The sequence below is a fragment of the Embiotoca jacksoni genome, unplaced genomic scaffold (assembly GCF_022577435.1).
Source record: "Embiotoca jacksoni isolate LCO1_2020_lvr unplaced genomic scaffold, fEmbJac1.0.p SCAF_67, whole genome shotgun sequence".
Taxonomy (NCBI): domain Eukaryota; kingdom Metazoa; phylum Chordata; class Actinopteri; family Embiotocidae; genus Embiotoca; species Embiotoca jacksoni.
Genome location: NW_027185422.1, coordinates 152,501 through 172,753, shown reverse-complemented (window position 1 = coordinate 172,753; position 20,253 = coordinate 152,501). Strand labels below are relative to the sequence as shown.

General features: G+C 43.0%; 1 protein-coding gene across 2 annotated transcripts in view; it reads right to left on the bottom strand.

The window, feature by feature from the left end:
- Positions 1–240: 240 nt before the first annotated feature.
- LOC138214104 (contactin-associated protein-like 4) overlaps positions 241–20,253 on the bottom strand; it is a 56,661-nt gene continuing 36,648 nt past the window's right edge. For both annotated transcript variants that reach the window (XM_069175474.1, XM_069175475.1), the window contains exons 14-24: positions 19,220–19,382; positions 18,091–18,218; positions 17,424–17,594; positions 15,623–15,841; positions 11,893–12,132; positions 10,605–10,829; positions 9,391–9,524; positions 7,359–7,446; positions 5,675–5,923; positions 3,993–4,064; positions 241–2,779 (exon numbers count right to left, since the gene is read on the bottom strand). In XM_069175474.1, the coding sequence (XP_069031575.1) occupies positions 2,583–2,779; positions 3,993–4,064; positions 5,675–5,923; positions 7,359–7,446; positions 9,391–9,524; positions 10,605–10,829; positions 11,893–12,132; positions 15,623–15,841; positions 17,424–17,594; positions 18,091–18,218; positions 19,220–19,382 (1,886 nt within the window). In that variant the 3' untranslated portion in view covers positions 241–2,582. The remainder of the gene's footprint in view (positions 2,780–3,992; positions 4,065–5,674; positions 5,924–7,358; positions 7,447–9,390; positions 9,525–10,604; positions 10,830–11,892; positions 12,133–15,622; positions 15,842–17,423; positions 17,595–18,090; positions 18,219–19,219; positions 19,383–20,253) is intronic.

The following is a 20,253-nucleotide window of genomic DNA, read 5'->3' as shown; positions in this document are numbered from 1 at the left end:
TCGCATGTTTCCCTCCTCCGTGGGATGTTAGCGGCCATCGGACACGTCGGCGGTGAAGAGCGTGCATCCTCCCACACAACCGTTTGAAGGCACACATAAAAAATAAATAAAAAAAGATGTAAATGTGTGTAAATCGTCTTCGTGTCAGCTTCAAAGAAACAAAAGAGATCAGTGGTCTCAATTTGTTGTTGCTGAAACAAACGCAGCGTGAAAAACCTCCAGTTAAAATGGAAAGCAGGGTCATTTAAAAACAAAACAAAAGCGTATTATTTATTTTCATCAAACAGGATTCTGTTGAGAAACAAACAAGCAGAATTCTGGGTAAAATCTATATATTTCACGTCACTCAATCACAATCACTGTTTTTCACCGGTTACAACACGTCAACTGAAAAGCAGAGCGTCGTCAGAGTCGACAGCTGTCCGTCAAAAAAACATCCTGTGCTTACAGAATAAACTGCTGATCTATTTTTTAAAACTGTACTTTCTTTTTCCCAGAGAACTTAAATATTACGCAGTAGAAGAAAACAAAGGAGGAAAACTTTTTCCTTCCTGTTGTTTACGATGATATAAACGTTAAAGCCTCTGTGTGTTACTGTTCTGGTTTCTTAATAATTTAATACCAGCGGGTTTGCAAATTTGCATCGCTGCCAATATCAATAGTTTTGATGCAAAATATTCGCTAGCAAGTGTCACGCCTCCGGTGTGTAAACACCTTGAGACTTGAAACTTTAAAAGGATCAAATTCAACAATGTGTAAATGGAAACAGATTTTTTTTCAACCTTCTCTCGGGTCTCGGAGCCGGACTCGCTGGTTCCTCATGAAGATGCTCAAAATCAAACAAATGAAATAAAAAAGTTGTGTTATTTGAGCCATTGGATCCAGTAACTTTAGGAAAGTCTACAACAGCGGCATGATGATTTTATTTATGTTCTTTCCCAGATCAACAGACAGAGGGCGATAATGAGCATGCTCTATTGGCCCAAAACCGGAAAAACTTCGACCTCCAGTCTTCCTTCATACATCCAAGGTGCCAACACTGACTGACAATGACAAGACTACAGACTGAATATAAAAGAGTTCGTATCTTCAGGTCTGTAAAATGGTTCCGATCCAGAAGTGTCTTCAGCTGCAATACCAGCGAGTGCCACTAGAGGTCAGCTCCAAAAAGCCTCCGGCTCCATAGACTCCCATTCAACTTCTCTCATCAAATCCAAAGTGAATAAAATGTGTCCATCAGTTATCTCGGTGTTGTTAGCTAAAGTCACTCCTTCTTATTAGTTTTCTGGAGGTCCATCTGAAAATAATCCCTCATTCATTAGAAAAGAAGCTTTCAGGGTTATTGACAGCGTTCAGGCTGTCATGGTTACCTGTGGAGCATTCGAGCTGCTGCTGCACGATGGAAGACAGTCGACAGCAAAGCCTCAGCTGTTTGTGAGGTGGCGAGAAACAAAAAGAAAAAAAACAAAAAGAAAAACAAAGAAGGAGATGAATAATTCACTTTGAAGATTTGGAAACTTTTGTCATTAAAATCCCATCTGTGCTTTGGGGCGTCGCAGAGAGACGGTGGTGAGTTGATGAACAGATGCTGTGTGTCCTTCTTCCTCCTCCTCCTCCTCCTCTCCTCTTCCTCCTCTCGTCTTCCTCCTTTCCTCTTGCTCCGTCTGACTGCAGAACTCTGGATTAACACATGAAAAGGAGGCGGCTTGATTCTCGGGTGTCAATATGAGAGCGTGTTTTCATCGATCAGCTGTCAGATCGGAGCAGATTAGCTTTTTTGTTGTTAAGCGTGAACTGTGTGCGAGCAGCGAGCGAGGTGACAGACGGCCGCAGCGTCGGTGTCGAAAGCTTCGCTGTTCAGAGACGTTTTTAGAGAGCCGGGAGAAGAAATCAGAGAACAGAGAACAACTTGTACCAACTTTTACTGACAAACTCAACTCAGTTTGGTTTTGCGTTGCGCTCGCGAGAGAAAAAGCCTCGACGAGCAACGAGAGGAGAAGAAATGAAGATGAAGAGGAAAATCCATTCTGAGAGTGTAAAAATGTCTGTAAGTCTGCGGCGCACCGACAGAACGAACGTGCTCGCGTCAACGAGAGACTTTCAAGATGCCACACGACAGCAACGAAATAAAAAAAATACAAAAATCGAAGTTGCTGGAAGAAAATCTCACATGAAAATGTTTAATTCATGATGTGACTGGAGGTAGAAACTCAGAAGATGTCTGGGATGGAGGTTTCCTTTAAACGATGATTCAAGGCTCCACCCTTATTCCTCCCGACGGTCACAGTTCATCCGCCCTCAAAGGAAAAAGCTCCTCAGTTAAATCACTGGAGTGAAGAAATAAAGTTCAATTAAAATCTTTCCACATGACAGAGTGACGTTAGCGACACATGAACGCCGACATTCACATGGTGTGATATTTACAGGTGAGACGAGGACGCCTTCCAGGTGTCGGTATCTACACAACATACACCGTGCACGGCCCCCCTTCTATTTCTTTGCCCTCTAGGTGTCATGAAGCGTCCGTCAGCAGGTCGGTCTCGAGGCGTCCGAAAAACCAAGCAGCTCGTCGGGCCGTTCGCTTAAATGAAAAACTCTTTTGGGTTTTCTCCGGCAACGTTGTGAGAGTCGGGCTGCCGGTTGAAGGGGAAGTCCCGGCTGTCCTCCTGCTGGACTCCCGTCACGTCCCGGTTCCGATACGTCTCTTTCCTCCGGTACAGGAACCTGCCGGTTATCACCAGGCCGGTCGCAACCACGAAGACGACGACTGCTATGACACCTGTGGAGAGGAGGACATCCACTCTGACATGTGGTCGACGTTTACAGTAATAATTACAGAGTTGAATCAGCTAGACTCCACTAGAGGGCGCACTAGAGGCACGAGGAGATCATTACAACATCTGGATTTTTTTCTGATGTAAACAATAAACATGGCGACAGTCGAGGGCGTCACTACTTTGCTGCGGCCGCAGCGGTCTCTGACCTCCATACTGCCCCTACAGGTCGTCTGTATATTGCATCTTGCGTTTCCATTTAATTAAAACCCAGATTGACTGATGTATCCGTGGCTAACTCGCTAACAACAATCAGTTTACTATTATTCGTTACATATTTGTATAATTTCCTATTTATTAACATTATTTTTTTGGTTGTTTTTGTTATTATTATTATTATTATTGATTATTATCATTTTGTTATTGTTCTGTAGTACAGGCTTTTCAAATTATTCTAGAAGGTAATAAAATCAAACGTTGAGTTTTTATGACTGATTATCAAAGAAAATCAAGTTTTCATGCTGTGGAAGGAATGGAAGCTAAAGGCTGCGCAGCGGTCGGGATATCAACGTACAAACTTGTTCTTATAAGAAAGTTATAGTCACTTTTAAATACTGCAGTAAAAGGACTCAAACATGTAGTTGTATAATTCAGGATCCATATTGTAATTGTAAATCTGTCACAGTCTCTCAGCAGGATTTTCTGCCGTCCCTCCCGACTAACTCGGCTCTCTGCAGCCTGCCGGCTCCGCTAATCAAACTTCAACACCGTGAACCGAATTTCACACATTCAGAGTCAGCTGGACTCTTCTGTCGAGCTCATCTCTTCATTCACACAAAGTTTCATCTAATCGGAATAAAGAAATTCAATTTGGCACCGAATCACTGTGGTTTTAAAACTTCTGGCTGTGAAGATAAGAGTTCCTCCATCAGCAGAGGTTTATATACTGTAGTTCAGCTGAGACACAGAGATTTAATGGAACATTTTAAATGACTCGTTTATGTTTGTTTATCTGTGAAACATTTCAAACAATCAATTTAAATCAATCTAAACAGGCAGAAGAGGAAAATATTAAATTGACTTTCAGTGATGGAATATTTTGCTCATGTCACCTTTACAGAAAACCTCTCTGATAAAAGGTTCAATAAAGAACATATAAAAACACAGAGAAACAGGTTAAAGCAGAGAGAAATATGGTAAATAAAAACACAACAGTACCTCCGATCAGAGCCGAGTCAGTCCGGATGGCGTTCACTAAAGGTTGACCCGAAACCACTGAACCGGACTGGTCTGAGAGGAGGAGGAGAAGAATACACCAGTGAAGAACAACCAACCGAGGAAGAGATGCTGACCGTCGACAGAAAGGCAGGAATGATACAAATGGGAGGAAATGAGCAGGTTGGAGTCAAACACAGAACCGGTCGGACCACTTAGAGACGCCATCACCGTCTGAAAGTTAAAATCAGACGGTTAAAAAGATCCTCTGAATATGTTTTTGTGGAACAGAGTTCCCATCAGCTCCTCCGCTGACGCAGCCAGACAAGAAGAGAAAATCTGGCTTTTCTTTCTCATGAAACAACTTTACAGCCGCGGCCGGAGGCACAAATCCACCGAATCCACGAGTCTCCTGGAGATCCGGAGAACTGATGTGCAGCAGAAAATATGATCTGAATCAAAGCCAGATTGTGTTCTTTCATAACATAATCAGGGAATGTTGTCAAGATTTTCATCAAAATGTTCTGTTTTCCACCTAAATATCCAATCTGACATCACTGCATCTGCTCATAGGAACGTTTTATGGTCGTGTTTTGTACGCCAACCATCGACCCCAACCTCCTCCCTCCAGCTCTGCTGATCAATACTCAAAGTGTTCCCTCTGAACATGATCCAGGAAAAAAAAAAAGACAATTATTCACTTTACAAAAGTCACTTTTTGAAGATAAATTTCATTACTGTGACTTCCTAAAGTATGTTCACATGTGAAATTGATGTTTTTGCTTCTTGAGGCGTTTGGCAATGAGACAAAAGTAAGAAACTGGGATAAGCTTTATAAGAATGAAATTAAAACTAGAAAAATTAAGCGTGAAACTAGATTTGGACTCATGCAGGACCCGCTGCCACGGGGCGGTTAAAGCTCGTCTATCACAGCGTTGAAGGAGAAGTGAGCGACCTCAGACTGACGGAAACAAAAACGAGCCTGAATCACACCGTAAAAAAAAACATACATATATATATAAAAAGACAGAAACCATCTATTGTGGGAGGAAATATAAATCACAGAACAACAAAAATGGAACCTCAAGTAAATGAAATTTTAACCGTAAATTGGAGCCATTTTTTACAGTTATCTCTGTAACTCAGTGGAAAATGACCGAACTTCAGCTCCAACTGTCTCAGACGTGTTTCATTTGTTCTGTTGTAGATTATTTTAGTTCATACAGATGTCAAACATATAATAAATAACTCGTTAAAAGGGTAATATCAATAAAAATGTGACTAAAATACAGCAACTTACAATCATGTTTGGTTAAAATAATGTTCCTTTATGCGAGGGAATGATTAATGGGTCACATGACCAGAGTTGATTTAAAAGCATAACTGTGATATTTCACTTTTATTTGTTTATATATTTGTGTATAATGTTTGTTGAGTATTTTCAGTAATTGCTTTCATCACATTGTTAAACCACAAACTCTTACGAACCCCTTTAAAAAAAAAGTCTCTAAAAAGGATTTAAAGATTATATTTAACACATTTAAGTTTTATTTTTGTGTCTTCTCATGAAAAAAATAAAAATCTAAACTCCAACTTAATGTCCAGCAGACAAGTTTTTAACAATCATACCAGCGAAGGTTTTCACAGCTGTAACCTACAAACCAGGCTCCGCCCCCCTCTCCTACCTGACAGGTGGTGTGTGTTCTCCGCTGCGTAGGGATTGGCTGAAGCCGCGGAGCCGCAGTTGGACCGGACTAACGGCCCGCTGATGACCACGGGGCTCGTGTCTGGGTGGAGCAGAGCTGCTTTCAGAGGGCTGATGGAGTTGAAGCGAACCACCGACAGACAGCCGGTGAAACCCAGAGACGCCAGCCGGTCCAGGTCTGAGTCCGGGTCCAGGTCCGGGTCCGGGTCTGGGTCCGGGTCCTCAGACTCTGCAGAGTAAAAAGAAGCAAAGCCGAGTTTATTTTATTTATTTAAAATAAACAATTCCAACCTTCTTTTTGAAATGTATTAATATGAACTGTTTTAATAGTGTGTTGTCATTAAATATTTATTTATAAAGCAGCTTCACTTATAGGAGCCCACAGGAGGAGTTCTAACAAACACTCATATCTGTTTAAAACAAATACATGAAGTGGTGGTTTAAAGTAAAATGTGATTTCTTAAAGATGTGATTTGATGTAAAATGGGCTCTTTAGATTTTCTTGGTGAGTTCAATGAGAACATTGATACCACGTGCGATAAAAATAGAAGCTATTGTTAGCAGGTAAAACAAATCTTATAATGAAGCCATTTTGGCGAACGTGACGATCGCAGCAAAAAACAAAGACGGAAGTCAAAAATAAAGTTTTAATTAATCCCTGAACTTTTAACCTTTTGTTTAGACGCCGTCTCCGTCCAGTAAATCACGACACACACCGACAGCGTCATCGATTCTGCTTCACATTAGCCTGTTATCAGAGAGGTGCCATAGCAGCAGCTCATTGATTCTCATTGGTACACACACACACACACACACACACACACACACACACACACACACACACACACACACACAGACACACACACACACACACACACACACACACACACACTACACTAAGACAAAACTGTCAATGTTGCAGCTCTACAGTTTCCGTCACTCCTCAGGACAGATGTTCTCTCTGCACCTCTTCCTGTTCGCGTTTTCGGACACATGTTGACGAGATCAGCTGGAAGCTCCTCCCACCTGATCCACTCCTCCCAGCTGACCCCCCCCTCTCTTTATTCCTTCCAGCTCCGTTAGTTAAAGTGATGGATGACAGGGTCGGACAGAAACTCCACTTTTCCTGCTGCTGGCCGTGACTCTCGGCCTCCTCCGGTTTAACCTCGTCATGTCAGCATGAGATGACGAGGTTAAACTGCACGCTGCTACTCTGAGCTGCGTTAAAAACAGGAGGTCTGTGCAGAATATATATCAGCTGTGCTATAAGACGTGTTGAGCACACCGATTTATTTTATTATTCATTTTTGATGCTTTTTGAGACAAACCGGTGGACAACTTTTACAAAATTTGTACTTAATACAGAAGATTTGTTTTGCATTTTCAGTCACAAAGATGCAAGTAATTACATTTTACAGTAAAAAAAAAAATTTTTAAATTGTTGTTTAAAAAAAATTAAATAAGGTTTATGTTTTAAAATGAAAATATGTTTGTGTGGATGAAGCCTGGGTATCAAAATTTGGTACCAAATGACGAGGAGTTTCCCGACAGTAAAGTTGGGTACGAAGCCTGCCCGATATTTGTTTTGACAGCCGACTTGAACGAAGCCCACTTACAGTAAGTTGTATTTATCTGCTTTATGAACTGAATCTAAACTCGCTCACCGAGAACTCGGCCCAGAACCAGAGACCTGATGCCGTTGAACTCTCCGTCAGACGTCAGGTTGAAGTCTTCTCGGGAGTTCTGGTCGATCTGGAAGAAGAAACAACGTTTAGTGTCGTTGAAGCACAAAATCGGAAGATTTTGAACCCCTTGGTAGATAACTTTAATGGAAAGAATAACTTTGATGGAAAGAATAACTTTAATGGAAAGATTTTCCAAGAAAAACAACTCACATAGTCTCCAAGATTTAAAGGTTCATAATGTGGAAAATGTGCCTCAAACATTCAAATTTATGTTTTCCGAACCCAAAAAACTCCACAATTTTATGTAAAACTTTCGTAAACAGTAGATTTATTTCCCCGTCACCTCGGACCTCCTGTATATAGTAAACTGCTAAAGATACAAGAATTGAGTGTGATGGAAGCTGATAAGATGAAATGCACCTCATATTTCACAGTGAATCAGGCGGCTGCACTCGTGCAGGACGAGGTCAGCTTGTTATTTATCTCTCGCTGCTGCTGCTGCTGATAATAATTACACCGACTCTGTGGCTGCTGGTTGGATGGACTTTACTTCGTACATCATCCGAGGCTATCGCTAACAAGACGGGAGCTTCAGTAGATGCACGCACGATTAAGATGCTTCATATTTCAGTGTCTCTGCTGCAGCTGCGTTCAGGACGACGAGCTGCTGGTGGCTGAAGTCGCAGCAAAGTGCTGACGAGGGTTTAATCACAGAAAGGAGTAGCACAGTGTACACTGGAGGGGAGGAGGGAGGGGGTGTACATCTGTGTGTGTTTGTTCTTGAGATGAGCGCCTCATCGGTAAACATGGAGGTCGCGTTAAGCAGCTTTACGCTTTGTGTATTCTGGCTGCACACAACAAACACTGCATGAATTCTGCATGTGTGAAAAACCCACAGAGATTATTTAGCTCGTAGACGAGGGTGAATCGGTGAGTTCGGAGAGCCGCTGCTCGTGCACGGAGCCCAGCACAGCGACGTGCACGGAGCAGCAGAAAGATGTGACCCTCGTGAGTAACTGGTACGAATTTCATTGCTCGTTCGTGATCAGTTCCTGAGTTTCACACATTTTTTTAATTGAGCAGAAATTCATGTACGAGCCGACCAATCGCTGGTCACGCGTCAACAGGGAGGCGGGTCGAGAAGCTGTCAATCATGGCTATTATGCACCAGGTTGTTGAAGTCCTTTTAGCTTTTTCTTACCAATATTTGTCTTTTTTTTAAATTTTATTTTTTATTTCATATCTGTGTGATAATTATGAATTATTGTTAATTTTTAACCTTAGTCAGAAAACAAATGTGAACTAATTTATTTACTACAAGAGAAGCAACCCGCCTCGGTTTTGAGACCTTAGCATAAAGAAAATGTATATTTGAGTTCGGTTTCCGTGTTAGCAAATGGTAACCGAGGCTCTCTTTGGTTTCACTATAAATGTCTCATGATTTTCTTTTTTTATACTATTATCATGACAATATTTATTTAAAAATGCACTTTCTGACTTGAAAATAATAGTCAGCAAACAAGAAAGCTAACAGTGAAGCTATCGTGTCTTAGAAACGCTCAGGTGCTGCATTTAAATATTATAATAACCCTGAAAAACCCTGCATGTGACTTTAAAAAAAACAAAAACAAAAAAAAACATTTTAATTTGTATCTTTCTTCTATTCCAAGTACCAATATCTAAGCTGGAGAAAAAAAAAAGTGTTTTCTGTTTTCTTTCATTTTATTTTGTTGAGTTGTCTATAAATATTTATAGAAACAACTGTAAATATAGAAAAAAGGAAAACGGTTGTTAAAAATGTGAATTTGAATGTATAAGTTGTTAAAACTGAAAAACAAAAAAATGATCGTCATCGTATTCTCTTTTCTCGAGGAAACGTCAGGAAGTTTTTGTCGCTGCAGCTCAAATGGATCAAAACTCGTCGGCAACGACCGGATCAGACTGAATTCGTGCGGTCGGAGTTTCGACTTTAAACCGCATCGACTTGGTGAACCGATGATGTTGGTGTTACCTGCACGGACACCGAGTCCGTCAGTCTCCTGATGTTCACGCTGTGCAGCCGTCCGTCCGCCAGACTCCTCACGCTGCTCCTCAACACCTCAACATCTCTGCTGCTGTCCAGCCGGTACCTCACCTCCAGAACATCTACACACACACACACACACACACACACACACACACACACACACACACACACACACCGCGCTGTGTTACATTCAGATTTCAGCATTAATCATCATTTCAAAGTTTTCCTCCTGAAAACGTCCTCTAATCGTGGCCAACAGGGTAAACACACCATTAATCCCTCCAATACAAATCTGAATATTTTAAAGCGCTGCTTTGCTCCACGAGTGAAAGACTTCTACATTCAACAGCATGAGAGTTAATTCAGAACTGATCTAATTAATCCTCCTGATATTCAGGCGTGTTAAAGGAAAGAAAGGAAAAAATTTAAGGATGTCCTTCAAAAGTAGTTTTTATCCACAAAATAATAAATCAGATCAAAACTTTTTTTTTTTTTTTTACACGTGTGCAGCGATTGTGGGGGAATTACTGACGACCTGCAGCGACCTGTTGCTGATGGATCTGTTCTTCGTGTTCAGGCTGCAGAAGTGCAACGAAGCTCTCTGGGATTTAATTGGACGCTTTGTTTTAAAAGAGCGTTCACCTGACGACTCGGCGGTCAGCAGAAAAAAACCCTTTTAATGCCCCGCTGTCCATCAGCTTTCTGAGTCATTAACGCCTGAAAAAATAAATAATCCATTTACAGCTAATGCAGCAGCAAAGTGCTCATTTTATTAAACTCCTGCATGTTGGAAATGTAGTTTTAAATTCAAAGTGCCGCCTACTTGGCTTAAAAGCAAAAACACAATTATTTCACACAGAAGTTAAGAAAACACTTTGGCTGGTTTTATTCAGTAGAGCAGCGACCTGACGACAAATCTTTATTCTGCAGCTTCGCTCAACAGGAAGTAGAGAAGAAGAAGATATGAGTGAAAGGAGGAGGAGAGGTGAGAAGGAAAAATCTTAAAGAGACTTCTGAGGTTTGAAAACTGGAGAAACGGGAGAAGTGAAGAGCAAAAAGAGACGTACTTCCTGGTAAGAATGAGAGAAACAGGAAGTGAATAATAATGTAAAGAAGGTAAAGAACGAAGGAGGAGTTAAAAAACACGACAATGAATTAAAGGAGAGAAGTAACTTTCCTTCAAAATAAAAGCGTCCCACCGTGCTTGTTGATGAGCAGGGCCAGGTGCTCTCTGTAGTAGGAGCTGACGTAGAGCAGCAGAGCCGGACTCTGATTGGTCCTGAAGCTCAGCGAGACGTTCTCTCCTCTCAGCGTCACGTCGGAGAAGATGGAGGACGGCAGAGCGCTGCTGTTCCTCACCAACTCGTACGGCTCCCTGAAGGTGTAGCTGACCGAGGTCGCCGGCTTGAAGATGGCCGACACCTCTGGAGGAGGAAAGACGAGGGTTTTTCTTTTTGGTCTGAGATCATCTTTTAGAGTATTAAACGCAGAGTGTGTGTGAGCAGGACGTTGAGATAACAACTCAATACGAGGTGGGAGGAAGGTCCTTTTAAAGACAGCAGAGACGACTGGACGGAAGTTACTGGACTAATGGAGAGCATGAAGGTCAGCGTGGTGACACGTTGTTAGCGAGTTTAACATCAAACCAAACACTGAAAAAAGACTTCAGCACATCAAACGGACACGAAACGCTTCAAAGCTCTGATGTCACTCAGGACCTCAGGACGGATGTCCAGTGGAGTCAAAGCAGAAAAAGATGATCAGCCTTCAGATAAACACACTCTGAGTCTATCAGCTGTGAATGTCAGCAGTGATGTCATCAACCATCAATGATGTCATCAACCATCAGCGATGTCATCGTTGGTTTGTGAACGTTATGAATCCTCCAGTTCAGATTCTGTCCGTCACCATCTTTGCTAGTTCGGAGCGGTTTGGAGCAGGAAGTGACCATATTTGGACGAGCTGGGGGAGGAGCCAGCGGTGGATCTGACCGATCTGATCGGAAACCTGACAATACTACGTCCCGCCCACCGATAGCTGTAACCTGACTGCACCACAGGCCTGTCAATCAAACAGACACGCCCCCAAAACCAGGTCTTCTTGAATCTTCTTTTCTAATGAATGAGGGATTATTTTCAGATGGACCTCCAGAAAACTAATAAGAAGGAGTGACTTTAGCTAACAACACCGAGATAACTGATGGACACATTTTATTCACTTTGGATTTGATGAGAGAAGTTGAATGGGAGTCTATGGAGCCGGAGGCTTTTTGGAGCCGACCTCTAGTGGCACTCGCTGGTATTGCAGCTGAAGACTCTTCTGGATCAGAACCATTTTACAGACCTGAAGCTACGAACTCTTTTAGAAACAGTCAAGGACTTTGACCTTCAACCACCAAACTTTAATTTGAGGTTAAGTTAATGATTGTGTCACATTTAAAAAAAATAAAAAGGCCATCCAGGTGTGACGTGGTATGAATGTGTTCACCTGTGTGGCAGAAGACTCCGCTGTACGCCGACCGGCTGCAGTCGCAGTAGAAGCCGGCGTCTCTCTCCACACAGCCGCCCTGGTTGAGGCACAGCGATCCGTAGCTGCTGCAGTGACCCGGGCAGCCGGGCTGAACGCCGGGCGTGATCCTCGCCCTCTCCTCCAGGTCCAGAGTGACGCCGTTCAGCTGCAGGGAGCGGATGCAGCCCCGGAAGCCCTTCTGCCTGGACGCCGTCCCTCCTGACGACGCATCGCATTTACAGTCATGTTTTACACTTTCAGCTAACGAATTCTTCAGCACAGCGACACGTCGCCCGTGTTTATTGGGCTGCTTTTTTCCTCCAAGTTAAAAGATAAAATTCAACATTGAAAAACTACAAACTAAGAAATGAAAGAATTTTATGTAACTTTTATTTAACCTTCATTTTAACCAGGCGAGCCTCAGGGATAAGTTTCCATGCAGACATATAAATATTCTAAGAAAAGAACTCTTTCTAGATATCGAGATATCTTTCTAGAAACATTAAATAGATTCAATTTTTAGTTAAAATATCATCAGTCAGAGTACGATAGCTGGCCCATCTTCTCTGGTGCAGTAAAAGGAAACCTTTAGCTGCGCTAAAGAGGTTAAAACAGCTTCGTGTGTGTGAGAGGGGATTCGAACCGGGACCGGAGACGCATCCCTGAGGGACGCCGCCTCCCATCAAAACAGCAGCAGCAGGTTATTAGAGAGCGAACGGGACCTGGGAGGGTTTCCTGCTGCACAACCTCCAACTCCAACAAAGATCACACATCACATGGACACGCTGCTCACAGGAAACACTTAAAAACAGCATAATGAGGGATTTGTGATGTGGAGATCAAAGCGAACATCAAAGAAACGGAAAGCAGAGAAAAACTCCACCTCTGACCAGCAGAGCAGCGGTGCGATCAACACGACCTCAACTCCATCAGAAACACATCAGCGCTAACAAGATAATCCAGCCTCTCCACACAGGAGACCTGGATCATCAACGCGATCACATGAAAGAGAAATTAATTAGTGAAAAGGAGATCAAAGTCGTCGTCGGTGTGACGCAGCGACATCAGGACGACAGCAGAACGGGAGGAAGGAGGAAATAAAACCTGGAGGAGCAGCGTGAGACTCGAACACGCGTCCGACTGTTTCAGCTTCAGCTCGTTGAGATGAGTTCAGGTCTCAACATGAGTTCAGCAGATTCTCTGACAACACACATAAAACACTGCAGGACGGTCGGAGCCGCAGAGATCAAACAATCATCAAAGATGGATGTGCAGAGCTGGATGATGCTGATGCTGCACGCGAGCATCATCCAGGGCAGAGAATTCACTTCTGATGTCTCCTCCAGCGTGATGTGAAGGATTTGAGGAGCTGGAATCAAAAGAAACTCAAAGGAAAGATGCACGCGCAGCTTTTTCATTCCCCTCCTCACTCATATCAGAGAAAATCAATAATTTACTGGAGTAGTGAGCAGAAAATTCAGATTTCAGAAACTTAAATCATCATTTCAATGCCCTTTTGTTTGTCTTATGAACAGATTCACAAAATAACCATTTTCAGATATTTAAAATGTATTTTTAGGGCTTTTGTTTCATGGCTAAATGTACAAACTCAGAATAAATTGGTGGAAACTAAAAGTAAAAAAGTGGTTTCAGACAGTTTGTGGATCTAAGCTGACTTCTAAACCTTTCATAGACACAGACCAGTTTTATATTTACGATGTTGTGTTATCAAACTAGGATAAAGTTTCTTTTTGGTGTTTTTGTGTTTCTTTCTTTGGGCGGGGGTCCAAATTAAAGAGGAAACACTGGATTTTATTCACTAAATCTGATTGCAACTGATTTGAAACCAATCTGTGTTTTAAGGCGCCGCAGAGACGACACGACGAGCACAAACAAACCGACTTTGACTCGACAGGATGCTGCTTAGATCACAGGACAGTCTGACATCATCACGGGACACGTGACCTGATGGAGATCCTTGTTGTCGGCAGCACAAACACACAAAAGGCTCGACTGTCCGAACCTTCAGAGGAAGTGATTCCTCCGCTCATCACCCAGCTCACTGAAAACTGCTGCGTTTGGAATTTTTGCACAGACAATGCAAACGACACAAAGTGGATTACAAATCTGCGCGAGGCAATAACACGGCTTATTAATCAAAACAATGGAAGTCTGTGCCGGGCGGGATTACGGCACATAAATACAGCGAAACACTGAAAATATGGCTTTATGAATTCACACAAAACCACCAGAGCAGCTTAGAGCTCAAACAAACGGAGCGGCCGGCCGCACAAATCAGGTCTTATAAATACAATTCATGTGGTAAAATGGTTTGTAAATTTAAATAAGCCACTGCTGAGGCTTCCACACTGTACGCCTGCAGGGAGGGACTCTGTCAATAAATAGTTTTTAGAGGGATACTGTAAATGTATGTGGAAAATAATTGATGACTTAAAACATGAAGATCTGAATGTGAGGAATACTGCTGAGCGGTTCGGAGCACTTCTGCATCGCAACCATTTTTCAGAAGCTACGAACACTTTTATATTCAGTCTGTGATCTATACAGATATGAAAGTCTTATGTGCATGTAGCATCCTTCAGTCATCATGAGGAAGATCCAGGAAAACACACTTTAATTGTCTTGAAAAATCTCCCGAAATTATCTCATAAAATTGGGACTTTAATATATTAATGATATTTTTTCGGTAAAATATCAGTTTTTTTCACCACTGCAGCTGTTTGATGTTTGATGTTTGAAGAGAACAAAAAGGACAGCATTTAAATATTCATAAGAGGCTTCATTTGCAATTAAAATACAAATTGGCCTTTTCAGCTAAAAAAAACAGGATTGTTGTTGCTTCTTATTTATTCTGAATATACGGTCGACCAATCGGATCGCACAACTCCTCCGGCGGTGTCATACAGCATCTGTGAAGCAGCTGAAACCTAAAATCCTACAAATCCAGAATCACACTTACTTTCTAAACATATTTCTTATCATCGAATCTGCAGGATCGTGTTTACTGTCAGTTCACAGTAGATATTTTTAATCCTTTTTTTTTTTTGCTTGCCTGTAAAGCATAAACCTGCTCTCTTTTTGATGGACGCCGACTTTCTGCAGACGGTTTAATTAAAGCCGACGTGCTGTGCTGATTGGTATTCAGCTTCGTTGTCACGTACAGAGAGGAGAGCTGCTGCCTGAACATGTTGGTGCATCGGCAACACAAAACACAGAAATCATGAGGACGTAAGACGAAAAGACACTAAAACAGCAGAACTCCTGAACTAAATACAGAAAACATGAAACAATCCTGTACGTCTGACACCAAAGACTGTTGATTAGGAGTTTAACTCTGTCCTGTTGTCTCTAAATTGAAATGTAACCTGCAGCTTGCAAACAGCTCTAAATAAATTATAACTTGTGGGAACAAACGGTTAAAAGAAGCTCCCGTGAAGGTGTCTGACAACGCAGCCAGAAGTGGCTCGGTGCAGAGTGGAGACGTCTGATGTGAACTGAAGTGGGAGGCTGAGATTTATTCTACCGGGACGGGAAACAGAAACAGACTAAAAGCTGGAGAGACTTCAGGAGGAACCAAAGAGCGTTTCGGAGAAAAAACTGCATCCATTAAATAGAAATACGAAACCCATGAAAGCCTCCCACGCTGCTGCGTGTTCCTCCTCCTCCTCCTCCTCCTCCTCCTCCTCACCTATGAACAGCTGGCTGTTGAGCTGCAGGTGGAAGTGTCCGTCAGCCGGAGCCTCCTGCGTGGAGACGGGAAGTTCGTCCAGCTGCAGCGACGCCTCCTTCACGTTCCGCTCGGCTCGGACTCGATGCCACCGGTTGTCGTTCAGCGGGACGCTCGACTCCGCACGGACCTCCAGCGGGCCGTTGCCCACGTCGAAGGAGAACAGCACCTGAGTGGAGGCTGAAGCGACAGGAGGGAGGAGTCAGAGGAGGAGGCTGCTTCCTTGAGAAGCTTCGAGCGTCCTGTTGCCACGGCAACACTGAACCCAGGTGCATCTCTTGGCGGCTCCTCTAACGGCCACTCGGCTCTGAATCTAACCGTATTAAAGTGATTAAGAAACTTCTCTGTATATTTCAGATATCACAGTCTGAAGTAGCAGTTTTAACTTCTAATGTTTTTCTTAGTTCCCCCTCTCGTGAAAAAGTAGAGTTCAAATGAAGCGAGATTTATTTATTGTAAACTGGGAACAAAAAGAAAAGCTCTATTAAAATGGCTTCACATTTTAAATAACAGTGTTTTATAAAACCACTCATCTCTAATGTCCTAAACATGTTCTGAGTGACGTTCACGTTTCAAGAGGGGGCGGAGCTTCTCCGTCTGGGACCGAAGAAGGCGCGTCAGGTCGGGAGACACCAGCTGGGTTTTCTTTGTGCAACCGTGAATTCGTCCCCCAGAGTCAGACTGTCAACACCGAGTTCCGCTGGGAACTTCTGAGGCGTCTGAGGGTTGTCAGCTGGTTATTAACTTGAGTTTAACTGTTTTTCTTTTACAAAATGACAACCACCAACACTACTTCATGAAGGTCGTTTCTGCTCCGTGTGCATCACCGTGCAGCAAAAGCCTGTGAACTTTCTGATCGCCCTTCGTAAACGCTGCCGGCGGAGCGACCACGCCGACGGTGATTTCCCCCGAGGAGCTGCTGCTGCAGCGTCGTCCCCGTAAGACATCCTCCGTTTGTCCCCTCACATCCACTTTTAAAGAAAACACAGCTCTGTAATTTCAGTCCCAACATTCATGAAACTACTTTGTGTTAAAGTTGAAAAGGTTTTTGATTTGTTGAGAGTTGTAGTTTCTCTCGCTTGTGATGGCGCAGCTGTCAATCAAATTTAATCACATCACACCTACACAGCTCTGAAGACGGAGATTAACTCGGCTTTGAAGCATTAATGAATAATAATCAAGGATGTTTTCTTTCTTTAAGGTTCAGAGTGTGCAGGATTGAAGAGGATTTATTAGCCGAAATGGAAAATTATATTCTTAATTATGTTTTCATTAAACACCTGAAACCAAGAATTGTTGTGTTTTAATTACCTTAGAAGGAGCAAGTCCTCCTCTACAGAGCTGCCAGGTTTCTACCGGAGCCCAGAAGAGACAAACCAAACTCCAAAAACACCGTAGAGTACGATCCTGCACACTGCTCCTTTAAACGTAATTTTAATCCGTGTATTTCTTTTGAAAATTTACGATTTACGTGGTTAACTGTTACAAGTTTTCTGAGGCTTTAATGCTGCTGATGTGTGGTGGTGGTGCTTCCCTGTTTCTTTGTGTAATAAACCAGATAAAAAAATAAAAAAAAGCCTTCCTGGATTCAACCTCATCAGTGACTCCACCCCCTCCTTCCTCCTAATCCCGCCCCAAAAATGCCTTTTGTACTTGGTACTCAAACCCTCATTTCAGTTTCACGCTTAAAAAAAGCGTGTAACTTTCACGCCTAGACGGCCGTGAAAACTGATTGATGTCCGTAACCTCCGGCGGTACTCACAGCTCAGCTGGATGCGGATGAAGTCTCGGATGCCCAGGTTCTCCAGAAACACACCGGAGGACGCCGTGGTCTTAAACAGGAAGGAGATGTCGGCGCTCAGCTCTCCGTGGAACGTCGGGAAGTGGAGGTACGACGTCTCCTTGTCGAAAAACGCGGCGTTCCAGAAGCTCTCTGAGAAACAACAACAAAAAGTAAAAAAATCTCTGCCGTGAAACTTTACATGGAAATCACGTTGCAAACCAGCTCGACTAATGACTTTACACAACGGAGTGATTTCTGCCGCTCGATTGATCATGCTGAACGTTTATTTGTCTATCTGCCGGGTGGAAACACCGCGGATGTAATTGCATGTAATTGAGAAAAGGAAACAGCGCGTGACTTTGATTTACCTTGTAATGAATTTAATGAGGAGCAAGAAGTGTAAAAAACCAGGAGGGAGAAATGCATTTAGCAACACTTGTGCTAATGATAATTAGCTTCTAATTGGCAGGTGGAACGAAACATTCAACACGCATATCGACGACACAGAACCGGTCACAACGACGTGCTGTTGTTAATACGTCTGTAGATTCGTCCAGTCAAACAAAACCCAACATGTTGTATTTATTAGTTGGACAAAAGACATTATTGTCTTCTCTCCGTCAACTGAAACCAGAGGCGGGCTTACTGTCTCCATGACAACGCAGCGGTCCCACCCTGTAGGCGGCCTCCGACCCCGGCCTTTGGAGGTCACCCAGCACCAGAGACCTGATGGGGAGGTTCTCCTTACGGGTCAGAAGACCGGAGTCTTCAGTCCTGGAGGAGGAAGAGGAGGAGAGATGAAGGACCAAAAGGAGGAGAGGCAACAGAAAAGGAGGGAGGAAAGGAGGGTTTGTGAACGTCCATTCTCAAGCGTCCAGTTCAGATTCTGTCCGTCACCATCTTGCTAGTTTGGAGCGGTTTGCAGCAGGAAGTGACCCTATATGGACGAGCTGGGGGAGGAGCCAGCAGTGGATCTGACTGATCTGATTGGAAACCTGACAATACTACTAGGTCCATTCATCCTGTCTGTCATTAAAGGTCCATTCATCCTGTCTGTTATTAAAGGTCCATTCATCCTGTCTGTCATTAAAGGTCCATTCATCCTGTCTGTTATTAAAGGTCCATTCATCCTGTCTGTTATTAAAGGTCCATTCATCCTGTCTGCCATTAAAGGTCCATTCATCCTGTCTGCCATTAAAGGTCCATTCATCCTGTCTGTCATTAAAGGTCCATTCATCCTGTCTGTCATTAAAGGTCCATTCATCCTGTCTGTTATTAAAGGTCCATTCATCCTGTCTGCCATTAAAGGTCCATTCATCCTGTCTGTTATTAAAGGTCCATTCATCCTGTCTGTCATTAAAGGTCCATTCATCCTGTCTGTTATTAAAGGTCCATTCATCCTGTCTGTTATTAAAGGTCCATTCATCCTGTCTGTTATTAAAGGTCCATTCATCCTGTCTGTTATTAAAGGTCCATTCATCCTGTCTGTTATTAAAGGTCCATTCATCCTGTCTGCCATTAAAGGTCCATTCATCCTGTCTGCCATTAAAGGTCCATTCATCCTGTCTGTTATTAAAGGTCCATTCATCCTGTCTGTTATTAAAGGTCCATTCATCCTGTCTGTCATTAAAGGTCCATTAATCCTGTCTGTCATTAAAGGTCCATTCATCCTGTCTGTTATTAAAGGTCCATTCATCCTGTCTGTTATTAAAGGTCCATTCATCCTGTCTGTTATTAAAGGTCCATTCATCCTGTCTGTTATTAAAGGTCCTCACCACTCGGTGCGGTCAGCGTCACAGTTGCAGTAGTGCTGAGGATCCACACAGTCGCCCTGCAGGCCGCAGGAACACTGCTGGCTGCCCGGCTGAGCTCCACCCCAATACGTCTGGACCCGACCGGGACCGGGACCACCGAGCCACCAGCTGAACGGAGAGCCCTCTGAGACACACACACACACACACACACACACACACACACACACACACACACACACACACACACACACACACACACACACACACACACACACACATCATAGTTTAATCTGCTGACTCGTCTGATTTTGCTTCACTCGAAGATATTCTTCCAGAAGAGTTCATCATTCCAATGAAAAGTCATATTTTTCTGTTTAATTACTATAAAAACAGCCCGGTTAGTGTTTTCTGTTGAGCTGTGAGGACATCAATATATCAGGCTTTTCAAAAAATAAACCAAAAAGGGACAGTTAGCATCATTTTACTGGGATGCTCTGCAGCGTCTTCACCTCCACGACACCAAACCTCCTGCAGAAGATGTTGACCATGAAGAACCTCCGTCCGGCGGGACGTTTGCCAGCTGCTAACTTCTAAAAGTGAATATATAGTTTTCATACGGAGGACGATGACAGTTCCCACTGAGGGATGTGTTTCACACACTCAAGAGTTTGTAGATAAATTGGAAGTGTTTCTGCTGAGTAAGCGCTCTTTTATTTTTTATTTTTTTCCCCCACAGAGTTTCTAATAGAAGTTTCAGGATTTTCATCCATCACTTTATGACCAGCAGCGCCGACGAGCTGCTTCACATCTCAGATTTCTGTACCGGAGACTCTTTGTGGTTCCTGAGGAGGCGAATTGATCTGCAGCTCAAACGAAACCCTGATGAACGGATATAAAATGTTTGTTTCGGGGTTGTTGTTCTTTTTTCTTTTTTTTTTTAATGGAGAATTCAGTTTAACGGTCACTTTGGTCCAAAATCAAACTTCTTAAGAACGACTGGATGAAATGAAACTCCAACAACTCTAATGTGGAACAAAAAAACTCAGCTCCTCTTC